Source organism: Hypanus sabinus, chromosome 9 (genome assembly GCF_030144855.1).
Source record: "Hypanus sabinus isolate sHypSab1 chromosome 9, sHypSab1.hap1, whole genome shotgun sequence".
Classification (NCBI taxonomy): Eukaryota; Metazoa; Chordata; class Chondrichthyes; order Myliobatiformes; family Dasyatidae; genus Hypanus; species Hypanus sabinus.
Genome location: NC_082714.1, coordinates 104,976,036 through 104,991,906, shown reverse-complemented (window position 1 = coordinate 104,991,906; position 15,871 = coordinate 104,976,036). Strand labels below are relative to the sequence as shown.

At 43.4% G+C, this 15,871-nt stretch overlaps 1 protein-coding gene across 1 annotated transcript; it reads left to right on the top strand.

Moving 5' to 3' along the window:
- Positions 1–334: 334 nt before the first annotated feature.
- ctsz (cathepsin Z) lies at positions 335–13,110 on the top strand. Its single transcript, XM_059980359.1, has 6 exons — positions 335–534; positions 6,739–6,902; positions 8,583–8,762; positions 9,485–9,635; positions 11,982–12,147; positions 12,750–13,110. Exons 1-6 carry the CDS (start codon positions 431–433, stop codon positions 12,858–12,860), a joined length of 876 nt encoding a protein of 291 aa, XP_059836342.1. The 5' UTR covers positions 335–430; the 3' UTR covers positions 12,861–13,110.
- The last annotated feature ends 2,761 nt before the right edge of the window (positions 13,111–15,871 follow it).

The window sequence follows — 15,871 nt, the reverse complement described above, 5'->3', positions numbered from 1 at the left end:
CGCGAAATTTTGCAAATACTGGGAATCTTGAACAACACACATAAAATGCTGGAGATCAAGTCGCATCTATGGAAGGAGAAACAATTGTCCTTTCCTGTTCAGGATCCGATTTGCAACACACGCAACTTTAAAAATAACTTTCTGACTGTGAAGAGGAACTGTTTCAGCATCTCAAATGTCATGGAAACTGGTCACAATTCGGAGACTCAAGATTTTGCAAGTGAGCAACACCAGGGGGTGTATAAACACCCGGCGTGTTTTTCGCCCAGAGTACCCGTCCCATAAAAACTGCTCACATGATTCAACGGGAGGATGCTGATTAAATCCATTTCCTCTCTCCTCCCCTATTTAAACTGTTCACGCCTTCTCCGTACTGCAGCCGGCGAAGGTACAGATTTCCTCCTGTTCCAGTGTGCGGTCTGACCCGGCTATGGTTCGCTGGCTGCTTGCGTTCTTCCTCCTGGGCTATGTCTCGGCCGCTCGCCGCCTTACTCAGCCCTGCTTTAAGCCGGGCAAGAGAGACCAGGGAGTCAGGTATGAGGCCAGCGTGTGGGGCTGCCCGCAGAACTGAGCGACCAGGGCAGTCTCTTCCCCCGTCTTCCCTTTCCTCTCCCTCCCATCACTTCCCCTCTCCGCTTGTTTTTGCCAGCCCCGAGCGTGACTTCCCGGTGTCTTTAACAAGAACTGATTGTGTTAGTTGCAGTGGAGCCCTGTGGAAGGGCGGCAAGAAGATAGAAACCGGTAACAATTTTAATTCCTGTATAGAACTGCGTCAGGCAGAGGCAGCGGATCCCAACTGAAACAGAAAATTCGTGTGGGGTTTGGGGGAAGGAAGAGTATCGGGGTGTTGCTGGCATTTTTTGCCCTGGAACAGTGGGGGAGGGCGTTGGGTTCCGAACCGGCCTCGGCAGACTGGGGCAGAACGATAAACTTTATTGTTGAAAGTGTACTGGCAAATCGGGATGGGTTTCGACAGCAATTCCTTCGTTTTGTGGCCCTTTGCAAATAACTTTATGAAACCAAATGTAAATTCTACAATCGCAAAAACGTGGTTTGAACCTGCGGCCCTGGATTGCTGGTCTGTGTGTTTAGCGCTGATCGTCAGGGTCGAGACAGGTCGGCCAGTATCTGTGCAGATGGCAATGGAGTTAACATTTACTTGGACTGTAGCTGAAACATTGCCCCTCCCCCATTTTTATGTGATCAACATCCGATGTTACCCTTTAAAATGGTTTTTCTCTATTTTTTAAACTTGAAGTGTCCGACATCCTTCCCCAAAGGGCGACTTGGCTATTCCTTCCCAGAATCTCTGCTTGGTCTGACTCTGATTCCTGGAACCCACCCCAGAAATGACTGAAAGTTGTTGAGAAACGCTGCCCCCTCTCGGCCCGTAACGCTGTTACAGTCTGTGTTGTTACTTGTTTCTCTGTGCTCTTCCCACCGTTCGGGCAGCCCACGGAACAGAGTGTAATCACAGCTCTATTGCTTCATAAATCCAAAGGGATTATTCCAGGACATGTCTCTCTCTCGGCCTGCATTAATCACTGCAAGCGCCCTTGCTGTAGTTCTTGCATTCTTCACCCAATCTGTTCTCCCTTTCTCTGGTCTGGCTGACATAACATTGGAATTGTAGCTGCATCTATCTGCAGTTTGGATCTGGCACTTTTTGCTGACATTGATCATCCTTCAGACCAACTTGGACTGGTACTTTCAAATTATTATTGTGCTGCTTCACCCCTCAGGCCAAATTAATTCGAACTTCATTCTACAGCACAAGAAAATTCCCACAAGGAAGTCTTTTTTTAAAAAAAAACTTCCTTATCTTCCCCTTTTACATTCAAACATGTGAGCAAAGCTTCCATGTACAGAAACAGGTTTAATATCACCAGCGTATGTTGTGAAATCTCTCTTTGCAGCAGCAGTCAAACATAATTCACCAATGAGAGGGAACCTGATGACGGTAAGGACAATATGAGTGAGGTTGATGTTCTGGAGCATGTGATGATTAAGGAGGAGGAGGTGTTGGAGTTGTTAAAATACATTAGGACAGATAAGTCCCCGGGGCCTTACGGAATATTCCCCAGGCTGCTCTATGAGGCGAGGGAAGAGATTGCTGAGCATCTGGCTAGGATCTTTATGTCCTCGTTGTCCACAGGAATGGTTGGAGGCAAATGTTGTCCCCTTGTTCAAAAAAGGTAGCAGGGATAGTCTGGGTAATTATAGACCAGTGAGCCTTATATCTGTGGTGGGAAAGCTGTTGGAAAAGATTCTTCGAGGTAGGATCTATGGGCATTTAGAGAATCATGGTCTGCCTAGGGACAGTCAGCATGGCTTTGTGAAGGGCAGATCATGTCTAACAAGCCTGATAGAGTTATTTGAGGAGGTGATCAGGCATATAGATGAGGGTAGTGTAGTGAATGTGATCTACATGGATTTTAGTAAGGCATTTGACAAGGTTCCACGTGGTAGGTTTATTCAGAAAGTCAGAAGGCATGGGATCCAGGGAAGTTTGGCCAGGTGGATTCAGAATTGGCTTGCCTGCAGAAAGCAGAGGGTCATGGTGGAGGGAGTACATTTGGATTGGAGGGTTGTGATTAGTGGTGTCCCACAAGGATTGGTTCTGGGACCTCTACTTTTTGTGAATTTTTTTAAATTAACGACCTGGATGTGGGGGTGGAAGGGTGGGTTGGCAAGTTTGCAGACAACACAAAGGTTGGTGGTGTTGTGGATAGTGTTGAGGATTGTCAAAGATTGCAGAGAGACGTTGATAGGATGTGGAAGTAGGCTGAGAAGTGACAGATAGATTTCAACCCAGAGAAGTGTGAGGTAGTACACTTTGGAAGGAGAAACTCCAAGTCAGAGTACAAATGGCAGGATACTTGGAAATGTGGAGGAGCGGAGGAATCTGGGGGTACGTGTCCACAGAACTCTGAAAGTTGCCTCACAGGTAGACAGGGTAGTTAAGAAAGCTTTCATAAGTCGAGGAATAGAATTTAAGAGATGCGATGTAATGATGCAGCTCTATAAAACTGGTTAGGCCACACTTGGAGTACTGTGTCCAGTTCTGGTCGCCTCACTCTAGGAAGGATGTGGAAGCATTGAAAAGGGTACAGAGGAGATTTACCAGGATGCTGCCTGGTTTAGAGAGTATGGATTATGATCAAAGGTTAAGAGAGCTAGGGCTTTACTCTTTGGACAGGAGGAGGGTGTGATAGAGGAATGCAAGAGAAATAGATAGTGGACAGCCAATGCCTCTTCCCCAGGGCACCACTGCGCAATACAAGAGGTCATGGCTTTAAGGTAAGGGGAGGAAAGTTCAAGGAGGATATTAGAGGAAGGTTTTCTACTCAGAGTGGTTGGTGCGTGGAATGCACTGCTTGAGTCAGTGGTGGAGGCAGATACACTAGTGAAATTTAAGACACTACTGGACAGGTATATAGAGGAATTAAGGTGGGGGGTTATATGGGAGGCAGGGTTTAAGGGTTGGCACAACATTGTGGGCCGAAGGGCCTGTACTATGCTGTATTGTTCTGTTGTTCTAGGTTCTATAATACATAACAGAAAAGTGAATTATAGTAAAACATACTTTAATTCGTGTTTTTTATTATTGTAGTTAAATTAAGTAGTACAAAAATAGAAATAAAGTAGTGAGGTAGTGGTAATGGGTCAAATGTCCATTCAGAAATCGGAACGCAGAGGGGAACTAGCTGTTCCTGGATTGGTGAGCGTGTGCCTTCAAACTCCTGTGCCTCCTTTCTGAGAACAAGGCATGACCTGGGTAATGGGGTCCTTCATGATGGATGCTGCCTTTTTGAAGCATCGTTCCTTGAAGATGACTTGGATGTTACAGAGACTAGTGCCCTTGAGGGAGCTGTCTAAATATACAATTCTCTTATTTTGAACCTGTTCACTGACACCCCTGCCCCCATTTACCCACCATGCAGCCAGTTAGAATGCTCTTCACTGTACATTGTAGAAATTTGTGAGTGTCTTTGGTGACATACCAAATCTCCTCAAACTTTTAATGAAATATAGCTGCTGTCATTGTCTTCTTTGTGACTGCATCGATATGCTGGGCCCAACATAGATCCTCAGAGATCTTGAAGTTGCTCACTCTCTCCACTTCTGATCCCTTATGAGGGCTGGTGAGTTTACCTTCATCTTACCCTTTCTAAAGTGCACAATTAGTTCTTTGATCTTAATCACATTCGGTGCAAAATTGTTGCTGTGACACAGCTCAACTAGCTGATATACTTCACTCCTGTAACCCTTTCATCACCTTCTGAAGTTCTGGCAACAATAGTTGTTTGTCAGCAAATTTGTAGATGGCATTTGAACTCTGCCTAGCCATACAGTCATGGGTGCAGAAAGATTAGAGCAGTGGACTAAGCACACATTCCTGAGGAGCCCCAGTGTTGATCGTCAATGAGGTGGAGATGTTATTTCTGATCTGCTCAGATTGTGGTCTTCTGGTTAGGAAGTTGAGGATCCACTTGCAGGGGGAAGGAATGATTGTATAAAACACTGATTCTACAGATTCTTCCATCTGGCCAATAGGGCACAAAATTGGAGCACATCGTGACCATTCAGTTCCTACTGCTTGCTGTTGTTCGATAAGATTGTGGCTAATCTTTCAGGATGAATTTCCTATTCCAACCACAGAACCCTTGAATCCTTTGACAATCAAAACTCTCAAACCTGTCCTGAACATACTTGGTAACGGAGTCCTCCTCAGTTAGAGAATTCCAAAGATCCACCACTACCCGGAGGAAGAAGTTTCTTTTCATCTGGTCTGAGTGGCCAGATGCTCTTTGGAGAAAACTAGCGTTTTAGAGAAAACTGCTAAACCTTATTCGAATTTTGTACATTTCAGTGAGATCCCTCCCCAATCTAAATTTAAGCCTTTAGCCCACTCCGCTTGTACATAAGATCTGTCATTCTGGGGTAATAACCCTGGTGAACTTTCATTGCACTCCTGTTATTGCGAGTATAACCTCCTGTACCTCCCCCCTGATGCCACCGCCCTGATTTTACCACAAGGTCGGCCTGCTGTTTACAGTATACTCTACCGTTTATCTGTGCTGTATGCATTTTGAATATTTTGTAATATTTTGGTTTATGTGTAATGTTTTGTGGGTGCATTGTGTTTCATTTGGTTTTAAATATGCAGTCAGATGACAAGCTTGAATTTGAACTTGAAGCTGCATTTCGGATCTCACCAGCCGGAAGTTCCAGATGGGCTGAAAAGCCAACTTTTAAGAATGAACAAACTTGGTCAGGTTGTTGCTGGGAGTGTCCCAATGGCAAGATGCAGTCTGCTGGAGGAATGTAGTGCCAGATGGTTGTAACTCAGCCAGCTCCTTTGTGGGCACAAACATCAAAAGGTGATGCCTCGAGGCCACATTCAGAATATACCCTCTCTCCATTAATGCCATCGGGTGGGGGGGGGGGAGGTATAGGAGTGTGAAGACCCACATTCATGTTTTTAGGAAAAGCTTCTTTCCTTTGGCCATCAAATTTCTGAACAGTCCATGAACTCTACCTCACTACTTTGCTCTCTTTTTGCACTACTTATTATGTACAAATTGAATTTATGATAATTTTAATGAATTGTTCTTTAATGCTGCCACAAATCAACAAATTGACATGTGTCAGTAGTAATAAACCTGATTGTGACTCTGAACTCGCGGGTCAGACAGCATCTGTGAAAGGAAAAGGATTGACATCGAAACCCTGCGTAAGAACCCAAAACACTGTTTGTGCTTGGGCCTGTGTTCCTTTAAACTCAATAGGTGCATGTACATGGTAACAGGTGACAGAGGAACAGTGAGGTCAGGAAAAACAAATAAAGTTGTTGACTCTGGTGTCTTGTGTGAATGAAGAGTTAATATTCTGAGTCTGACCTCATGCACGGTCAGTCTGAGTGAAGGGACTGGGAGAAATGCCAGTGATTAAATAACAGACACAGGAGGAATTTGCAGAATAGTTCCTGGATGGGAACTGCATTGCTGTAGAGAAAGGAAAAGAATGGAATGGCTGCTCAGACTCGAGTTCTACACACAAAGGCTTCTGGGCCTTTTATTTTGAGCACAGAATGGAAATGTAAACAATCCATCGATGAGTATAAATTATATAATGCGCACAGACAAGAAAACCATTCTTATAGCAGAACTCGATTGTGAAGCAAATTAGTAAGTTTGTTTTATTTAGTGAAGTGGTACATGTATGGGATCATTTCAATATTAAGTTGTTGGAAATGGCAGAATTAAAAGGCAGACTAAACTGATTTTCTTTCCTGTAGAAGGATCTGTTCTTAGAGATGATTGTCTTCATGTGCTCACAAGCTGTCAAATGCACAGAATCTCTGTTCTTGCTTGAAAACTTTTTGAGGAAATTTTTAAGAATTTTATTCCACACAGAGTATAAATGTGGCTACAGTTTATGGTTAGTAAGCCTCAAGCTCCAAAGCAAAGTCAGGGTGAGATGAACCTCAATTTCTGCTTTGGAACTGTCAAATCAAAATGGCAACTGGTTTTAAATGTCAGATATAGCACGTCTTGGTAGAGTGCATCTGGGATTATTACTGGCCTTTTTGATTCCTACTGCATCAAGGATGCAAAGATGGGCAACTGAGAACAGAGTTTCACTGTGGGAGTTTTGGGTGAAGAAAACCAAGAATGCTAAATGACCCTGAAATACAAACCAATTAGTTAATTGCTGCTTGTTCCTCTCCCACAGGTCTTACCCTCGGCCCCATGAAATCCTACCTGTTGCCGAGCTGCCGAAGGCATGGGACTGGCGCAACGTGAATAGGGTGAACTACGCTAGCACCACCAGAAACCAGCACATCCCACAGTACTGTGGATCCTGCTGGGCTCACGGGAGTACCAGTGCCATGGCAGGTACAACACGGACGGTGTTGAGATACCCTGCAATGCCCCCTGATTAAACTGGGTAGTGTGCCAGACTTTCCATAAACAAGAATGCAAGACCAGAGTCAGTGCCAGTGTGGGAGCCACAGGTGGAGAAAACCAAGGAGGTGAAATAGTGTGAGGACCAGTGCAGGGAACGTAGGCAATCTCAGTGTTTTAACAGTAATAGCTGAATAAGAATCCAATTCACCCTTCTATGCCGTGTATCATGCCTTTGAATTGTATTTATGAGCCTTTTACTGCACCATTTGTTGAAGGTAACAGGACATAGATTAAATTTGGGCTATTCAGAAGTAAATGATGCATGAATAAGTGGAAGGCCAGACATTTTCCCCTTAATTTGGGTGAGAGTAGAACTAGAGGTCCAAGATTTGGGGTGAAAGGTGAAATATTTAAGGGGAAACTGAGGGCAAATTTCTTCCCGGGGGAGGGGGTGCAAGTGTGGAACAGGCTGTGAGTGTAAGTGGCAGATGTGGGTTCAATTGTAACGTTTAAGAGAAATTTGGATAGATACATGAATAGGTGGTTTTCAGAAGGATATGGTCCAGGTGCAGGTAGATGGGACAAGGCAGAAGGGTTGGCATGAGCTGGATGGGCCAAAGGGCCTGTTTCTGTGCTGTAGTACTCTGACTTGAGGATATTGTGATCCTGAAAAGGGGGGTGGATAGCCTGAATGTCTGGGCAAAAGCCTGGGAAATGGATTTGTGCACTTCCAACCAGCTAGTGCACGGTATATCCATATGTATGAGGATTTGGGACCAGCAGCATGGATTTCCCGGAGCCTGAGAGCATCTTTTGCGAGATGGGAACTCGGTTTGCCACTGCATTTCTGAGTTGCAAACAGCTCACTGGCATAGAACTCTTCTGCAACCTGCGCGTCCCTCACTGGCAGCACACCAGTAGAACTGCAGAGGTGTTACAATGTTAGTTGTCTCTCGGGGAACTCAGTCACATCACCAACTTTCTGGGGCAGTTAAAGGATAGTTAATAAAAGCTGGCCTTGCCAGAAATGCCCCATCTGAGGCAAAAAAAAATAAATTGTAAGATCTTAGCAACTGGAGAGCTGAGGACTGAGATTAGTTTGTGAATCTTGGTTAGAACAGTGTGCAGGGAATTGTAGATTGGGTATAACTTAACTGAGTGGTGTTGTGAGTGTGTTTGGTTAAGTCCTACTTTTAAACCAAGTTACTGGAAGTAGTGTACTTTTTAAAGACAATAAAAACATTATAGGGATGATAAAATATCTGCATATTGTATACTTATTGAGGATATTCTCAGTAAAACGATTTTATAGAGGGGTTGAGAGCCACTATTACTGTATTGCTTCCAGTGGTAGCACGGACCCATTTTTTTGTAGGTCATGTGCTGTTAGATAGTTGCAGCTCATTGACCAATGTAAAACTTGCTCTCTCCAGCCCTCCAGCTCTGGGGAAAATTGGCAACTTGCGCCCAACGCTGACCCTTGAAACTTTACTAGGTTTGACTTGAGAGGAAGGCTTGGTGCTGGCATGGGGTGCATGCCATCTGTAATACTGCCTGCTACTCCCAAAACTCACATCCTTCAAACCCTCAAAGGCATCCCACCAGTTAGATTGGAACGGCCAATACACGTCCAGACTGTGACTCCTAATAAAGGGATTTCTTTTCCAGATAGGATCAACATAAAGCGCAAGGGTGCCTGGCCATCTGCCTACCTGTCGGTTCAGCACATCATTGACTGTGCCAATGCAGGGTCCTGTGAAGGCGGTGACCACTTCGGGGTGTGGCGCTATGCTCACACGCACGGTGTTCCAGACGAGACCTGCAACAACTACCAGGCCAAGGACCAAGGTACTGTTTTCACCGCTGCATCTTCCTCGCTCTTTTACTAAGGTGAACAGAAGCAGATTACACTGGAAAATGAGCTGTTTAAGATGGAGACGTGAGAATGCAGATGCTGGAATCCAGAGCAAAAAAAAACCTGTTGGAGGAACCTGGGGCTTTGCCAGGCAAATGCAGAGGCAGATAAATGGCTGTCATTTCATATTCTGTACCCAAATCACTGCTTATTCATTTGCCTCCACAGATGCTACCTGACCTGCTGAGTTCCTCCAGTAGGTTGGTTTCTTGACCCATGTTAAGGTGCCTTAGTTTCTCACCCATTTGATGAAGCACTTGTGTTGAGTTCATAGAATTTACAGCACCAAAAAGGAATGATTTGTGATTCGTTTTGATCTATTCAACATTTATGGTCCATTAGAGCTTCTTCCAATGCCTCTCATTTATCGCTGCCATCTAGTTGGTCTCTATCCTATGCCTCATTCTCCTTATTAGATCTATGCTTTGCTTTGTGATTAAGGTTTCACTAGTATTACTATTTCCTGTGTTTGGAGGAGAGACCTCTACCATTTTTACCTTTTTCCAAGTTCTGTCATTGCCACCTGGCTGACCACAGTTGCCACTTCACAGTCGTCAGTTCACTATTTCTGCAGCTGGAGATGATCATTTTGAGGCATCAAGAATATAGCTTTAAGCAACAGCAAAAATACTAAATGTCTGATTTTATTTTTTAGATTGTGCGCCATTTAATCAGTGTGGGACTTGTACAACTTTTGGTGCCTGTCATATTATCAAAAATTACACACTATGGAAGGTCGGTGACTACGGCCATGTCAGTGGTCGAGAGAAGATGATGGCAGAGATCTATGCCAATGGTCCAATCAGGTACAGTATTTGATAAGGCCCTTTCCTCTTTAATATCCTGGTTTCAGTGATGTAAAGTTGAGATTTGTTGAATGGTGCATCTGTTCATAATTGTGTTAATTCTGTTTGTTCCTGGTTTATCAAAGACATTTGTGGACTCAATTTCCAATGCTCTTAGAAGAAGAGAACTCCACAGACTGGTGACGGTGCAAAAAAACTCAGATTCAGAGTACATTTATTACCAGAGTATGTATACAGGATACAACCCTGAAATTCGTCTTCCTTGCAGACAGTCGTGAAACAGAAGAAACCATAGAACCCGTTCAAAGAAAAAACATCAAACCACCGCCCACATGCAAAAAAACAAAAGAGCGAAAAGCAGTATTAAACACAAAATCAAAAGAGTCCAGGCATTTTCAGTTTAGCTCGATGCTTGTTAACTGCAGGCCACCCCAATACAAAATCACCCAAAATAGCAACAAAAAAAGAGAAACCAGAAACATGTAAATAAACCTTACCCAAGACCCAAATCCTCTCACAGCATCCGGAGAGAGGAACCTTCCTCTGGGAGCAGTGAGCCAAGAGGCTGGTAGACAGCTGAACACACCCCTCACCTTCTGCACTCGTCTCAATGATTTCAATCTTCCTTGGGGTTTAATCGGCGAGAAATAGAGTCAATAGTGGGCTTGCGCCCCATCTTCAGGCTTCTTGGCCTTGAGGCTGCGTGCCTCACGGAACACCCTGGAGACAGCAAAATGCCAGATTTTCCAATCGGCCCAAGAACATACTAGCAAAATGGTGACCACTGGCTCCAGCAGCAGCAGAACCACGTTTGAAAGAAAAAGATGAAAGAAGTGAACTCTCTGGTGAATGTCGCTGTTGGTCGCTGGTGTCATCTACCTTAATTGGATTTGGACAATAAACTCTTCTAGATTTTCCCAAAAGTGGAAACATCCTCTCCAAATCCACCCTGTTAAGGCCTTTCAGATCATACATGGTTTAATTGTCTACTTTCTTCTCAACTCCCACCAACTTCTATAAGACACTGCCCATTCCAAATGGAGTTCTAGTAAATATTCTCTGAACTGCTGGCATTGCTTTCACCGTTTCCAGTGGTGCTGCAGGATGATGAGCAGAGTCTCCAAAGCCACTGTAGGGCTCTGAGAATATTGCACACACCGGCATCAGTTTACCTACCCAGATTTGACATCTACGTTTGCTTTGTTTTGATCTTGCATTTTGTTTACCTGCACTGCACTTTCTCTGTGGCTGTTACACTCCATTCTGCATTGTCACAGATACCAAGATACAGTGAAAACCTACCTTGCATACCATTCATACAGGTCAAATAAATTTATTACTAAACTACATATGTGTCTCCATATACAACCCTGAGATTCATTTTCTTGCAGGCATTCAATAAATCTAAGAATCTTAATAGAATCGAAAGACCACACCCAACAGGGTGGACAACCAGTGTGCAAAAGACTGACTGTGCAAATACAAAAGGGGAAAAAAAAAGTAAATAATCAGTAACTATCTAGAACCTGAGATGAAAAGTCCTTGAAAGACAGCCCATAGTTTGTGGGAACATTTCACTGAAGAGGCAAGTGAAGTCGGGTAAAGTTATCCTCTCTGGTTCGAGACCCTGGTGGTTGAGTGGTAATAACTGTTTCTGAACATGGTGATGTAAATCTTGAGGCTCCTGTATTTTCTTCCTGATGGCAGCAGCAAGAAAAGAGGATGACCTGGATGGTGGGTGACCCGATGACGGATTCTGCTTTCCTGTAACAACGCTCCATGTAGACAAGCTCAGTGGTTGGCTGCATTGATGGACTGGGCCGTGTCCATTACTTTTTGTAGGATTTTCCATTCAAGGGCATTGGTGTTTCAATACCAGGCTGCAATGCAGCCAGTCAGTATATTCTCCACCATATGTCTATAGATGTTTGTCAAAGTTTTAGATGTCATGTAGAATCTTTGCAAACTTCTAAGGAAGTAGAGACACTGCTGTGCTTTTGTTACACAGTACATTGACATAGAGCAAGGTAAAAAGGTATGCAAGGTAGGTTTTTCAATGTATCTTGGTATCTGTGACAATTATAAACCATCTGAGAATGACACACAATTGTGTTGGATTCAGAGTGCGACTTGAAGCCACAACACTTTGGCTCTTGGAGGAAAGTTTTAACACTAACCTCAAAATTGGCCTGTGACTTGTAGTTCAATAAACAAATATAAACTTGTTTGAATACAGACAAACAACAGGTCATGGACACTAGGGTGGCCAATCTTGAGTTACTGATAGAAGTTGAGATAGTTTTGGAGCTAGTTATGTTTGGTAAACTTTCATTTAATTCCTTGTAGTTGCGGCATTATGGCTACAGACAAGCTGGAAGCGTACAGTGGAGGAGTGTACTCTGAGTACCAGTTTCTAGTGATCATAAACCATATTGTGTCAGTGGCAGGCTGGGGTGTGGATGAGGATGGAACTGAATATTGGATTGTGCGCAACTCCTGGGGTGAACCATGGGTAAGTACAGCCCAGAGTCGTCATCCTGGGTTGGTGCAAGTGGGTAACTTCCATTCAGTCTAAAGCCCAGTATCTGTGATTAAGCTCAGTCTCTTTATCTGATGGACTACATTGTACACATGCACTATCAACTCTCCTCGATTGTACAAGAATGCAAGGACTCCTTTGTCCTCACTGGTGATAGCCAAAGACCACTCATTCCCATTGTCTATCAGGAGGGAAGGACGGGGTTTCCTGCTTACATTTATTGCCTGATGTTCTGTTTGCTAATGCTGGGGCAAACTTTCTGTACTCCTATGTCACTGCTCTTAACCTCTAAACTCAAGGCAATATAAGACATGGTGCAGTGCCCTATCATTTAACCCTGTAATCTGCATTTTCCAGTAGTTTGACCTGGATTCTGTTAACTCTGCGAATTTTTACATGCAGGAGCTCTCAACCTTTCAAGAAAATAATTGCTTGATTAATCAGCATTATTTCATGATGTCGGCAATATTAATTCAGATTCTGAGTGTCTTAACAAACTATTTCATTAGAGAGAGAGAAAGAGAGACTGCAAATGTGAGACAGCCATATGACTAACACTTTGGTTACTATTCCAGGGGGAGAGTGGTTGGCTACGAATCGTCACCAGTGCTTACAAAGGAGGATCAGGAAACTCCTACAACCTGGCAATAGAAGAAGATTGTGTTTATGGGGACCCCATTTTGTAGCAGGATGTGAATTTGACATGTAATAAATTGCAAATCTAATACTTAAAAAATATATTTTTAAAGAGGTTGTCAAATGGGGGATAAAGATCATTTTTACAATCTGTGCTTGAACTAAGAAAACTGCATTGAGTGCAGAAGTAATTAAAGAAAAATAAAGATGGAATTTTACAATTGGAGAGTAAACCGAATATGTTGTTCGGCTCAAAGAGCCTAAAACCACTGTATAAAATTAAATAGCTCTTAAACAGTCCATCTGTCTTGTGCTTCAGTTCACTGTGTCTTGTAGAAAGGATTAAAGCAACACGGCCTTCCCAGTACAGCAGTACAATATTAAAACATCTGCATGAAGCTGTGTGCATGAACAGTGAATCAATCTTATTGTTTTCTTAAAATATATCTCACAGGGAGCTAATTCAGGCTGGGCCTCTGTGCTAGCCTTGCCTTAGTTTCAAAGCACCTGCCATATTCCGGAACGAAAAGTAGTGATTTAGTTGACAAAACTATTTAAATTGGACAAAACCAGTTTATAATAACTAACTGGTGCTTGAAACACCAGAACTCCAGCTGAAAATGAAGATATTTAATCACCTGCTACTACAATGATGCAAGGGAGCTGTTGTAAAATTAACTAAATATGCTTCAGCAGGAAGGAGAGCCTAAGTAACTTGCTTGTAAACTGACACCATAATAGAATGTGTTGGTATAATGCCTTAAATGACTAAAATTTTAAGCCATGTTCTATCTGCAGGATCTGTGTTGGCCACAAAACCACAGCGGCTGCCTATAGTGGTGCTAAAATGGGGCAGAATTATGCCTATTTGATGTTCACAGCTTCCTAATTTGGAGGCTTGTTTAGGCTTATAATATCAAAAAGCACATGTACAGGCTGTGATAAAGGTCAACAACACGTTGTGTGCCACTACCACAGTGATAGGCAGCCTGATTAAGCACAGTTCAAAGCTGGGTACTTGGTGATTGTGCACTGACATCCATTCCCTATAATGTTATGACTTGCCACACTGTTCACTATGAAGCTAGGTGACCACACAAGAAAATAGGAGCAGTGGGTCACTTGTCCTGTGTCCTGCTATTCAATGTGATCATGGCTGAACCTTCCTACCTCAAATCCTTGATTGTACTCATTTTCCATTGACCTCGATCTTCTTCCTCTTTAAAGCCCCTGTGACCAGCCTCCACAAACCTCAAGGGTAGGGTAGAGAATTCCAGAGTCTCACCTCCATCTGGAAGCAGAAATTCTTCAATAGCTCAGTTTGAAATGTCTGCCCACCCCTTTATATTGTAATTTTGCTCCCTCTCCCACTAGCAGAAACATCTCACCATCTACTGTCATGCCACTCAGGTTCTCATACGCTTCCAATAAAACCATCCTTTGGTCTTCCAAACTGCAAAGAATGCAAATTCCAGCAAGAGGACAAACCTGTTCATTCAAGAATTAACCATGTGAAACATGATCTCCAACTCTCCTAGAGGACCACACCTGTGAACAATAGTCAGGTGTGACCTGATCAGCTACTGCATACGTTATTCATAAATATTCTGAAACTCCAACCCCTCAAAGCCAATACAGGCTGTCTCCAAGTTACAGATGTACAATTTATAAACATCCCTACATATGATTAAGCTCCAATAATATTATTAAATTCAAAACACGTATTCCTAGTTCCCTTCCCGCTCTCCACATTTAATGATTGTTCTTATTCAGTCTTGGTGGTGGCCTCCGTCGGTCTCGAGAGACCATGGATCTGTGCCTGGAGTTTCCAGGGCGCAGGGTTGTGTGGGAGACAGGCAGATGCCCAAGCTGCAAGCCTTCCCCTCTCCACGCCACCGATGTTGTCCAAGGGAAGGGCACTAGGACCCATACGGCTTGGCACCGGTGATGTCGCAGAGCAATGAGTTGTTAAGTGCCTTGCTCAAGGACACAAACACGCTGCCTCAGCTGAGGCTCAAACCAGTGACCTTCAGGTTACTAGTCTGATGCTTTGCCCACTCGGCCACACACCAACGATATTCAGTCTTATATGGAATTTAATGAATGGTATCAAAATATATAAGTACGTTTACCATACTGAATGATATTGATGTAACTGAATATATCTGGACATTTGTTACATGGGCAAGGTAACAAAGATGGCAGATGTATGCCATCTGCTCTCACTTCACCTGCCTGCTGTTTGTGTTTTGTGCATGAGAACACCTGATCGGTGTGTGGTGCCCTATGGCTCTGTGCCACTGACTCAGTATTTATAGATTCCTTGTAATATTGCCAACCTCCTGTGTAGGCCTGGGCTTAGTCAATTGATATTGCATGTGTATTTTTGATCAAAGGTCCATTAAAAGGTAATGAAAACCTTGAGCCGCACATGCTGGAGGAGCTCGGCAGGTCAGGCAGCATTATGGAGGGACATGGACATTGTTCCTGCCCACTTCCTTTCCAATCTTGTTGAGGACTCTCAGTCCAAAGCGTCCACTGTTCGCCTCTTGCCGCCTGCGTTCTCTTAGCCTCGTGTGTGTGTGTTGCTGTCAGAGGTTAAGATGTGGGGAAAACTTATGTCTGTAAGTCAATTTTGTCTGTAAATTGGAAGCCACACAAAATCATTCAAAATGCTAACCACCCCCTCCTCAGTATTGTAATGAATGGCATTTAAAACACAACTGATCAGAAAGAAGAGAGGCCAGTTCTACTTTTATGTAGGAACTAACATATGTAAGTATGTCAGGCTTTTTGTTGAATAATATTATGGGGATATATTGAAAACTGACCAAACGTGCAGAGGATGTTTCTATCAGGGGGAGAGTATTTGGGCACAGCCTCAGAATAGGATGAACTTCCAGAACAGCGACAAGAAGGAATTTTTGCTATTTTGATTTTCTTTCTGCACTACCTCTTTAATTTTTTATACTTCTTATTGTAATTTGTAGTATATTTTACGTATTGCCCTGTCCTGCTGCCACAAAAGAAATGTTATGACATACTGAACATCAGCTATAAT

Coding starts and splice junctions, on each gene's coding strand:
- ctsz (XM_059980359.1), top strand. CDS start 431: ATGGTTCGCTGGCTGCTTGCGTTCTTCCTCCTGGGCTATGTCTCGGCC. Junction 535..6,738: donor AAGAGAGACCAGGGAGTCAG/GTATGAGGCCAG, acceptor CCTCTCCCACAG/GTCTTACCCTCGGCCCCATG. Junction 9,636..11,981: donor TATGCCAATGGTCCAATCAG/GTACAGTATTTG, acceptor AATTCCTTGTAG/TTGCGGCATTATGGCTACAG.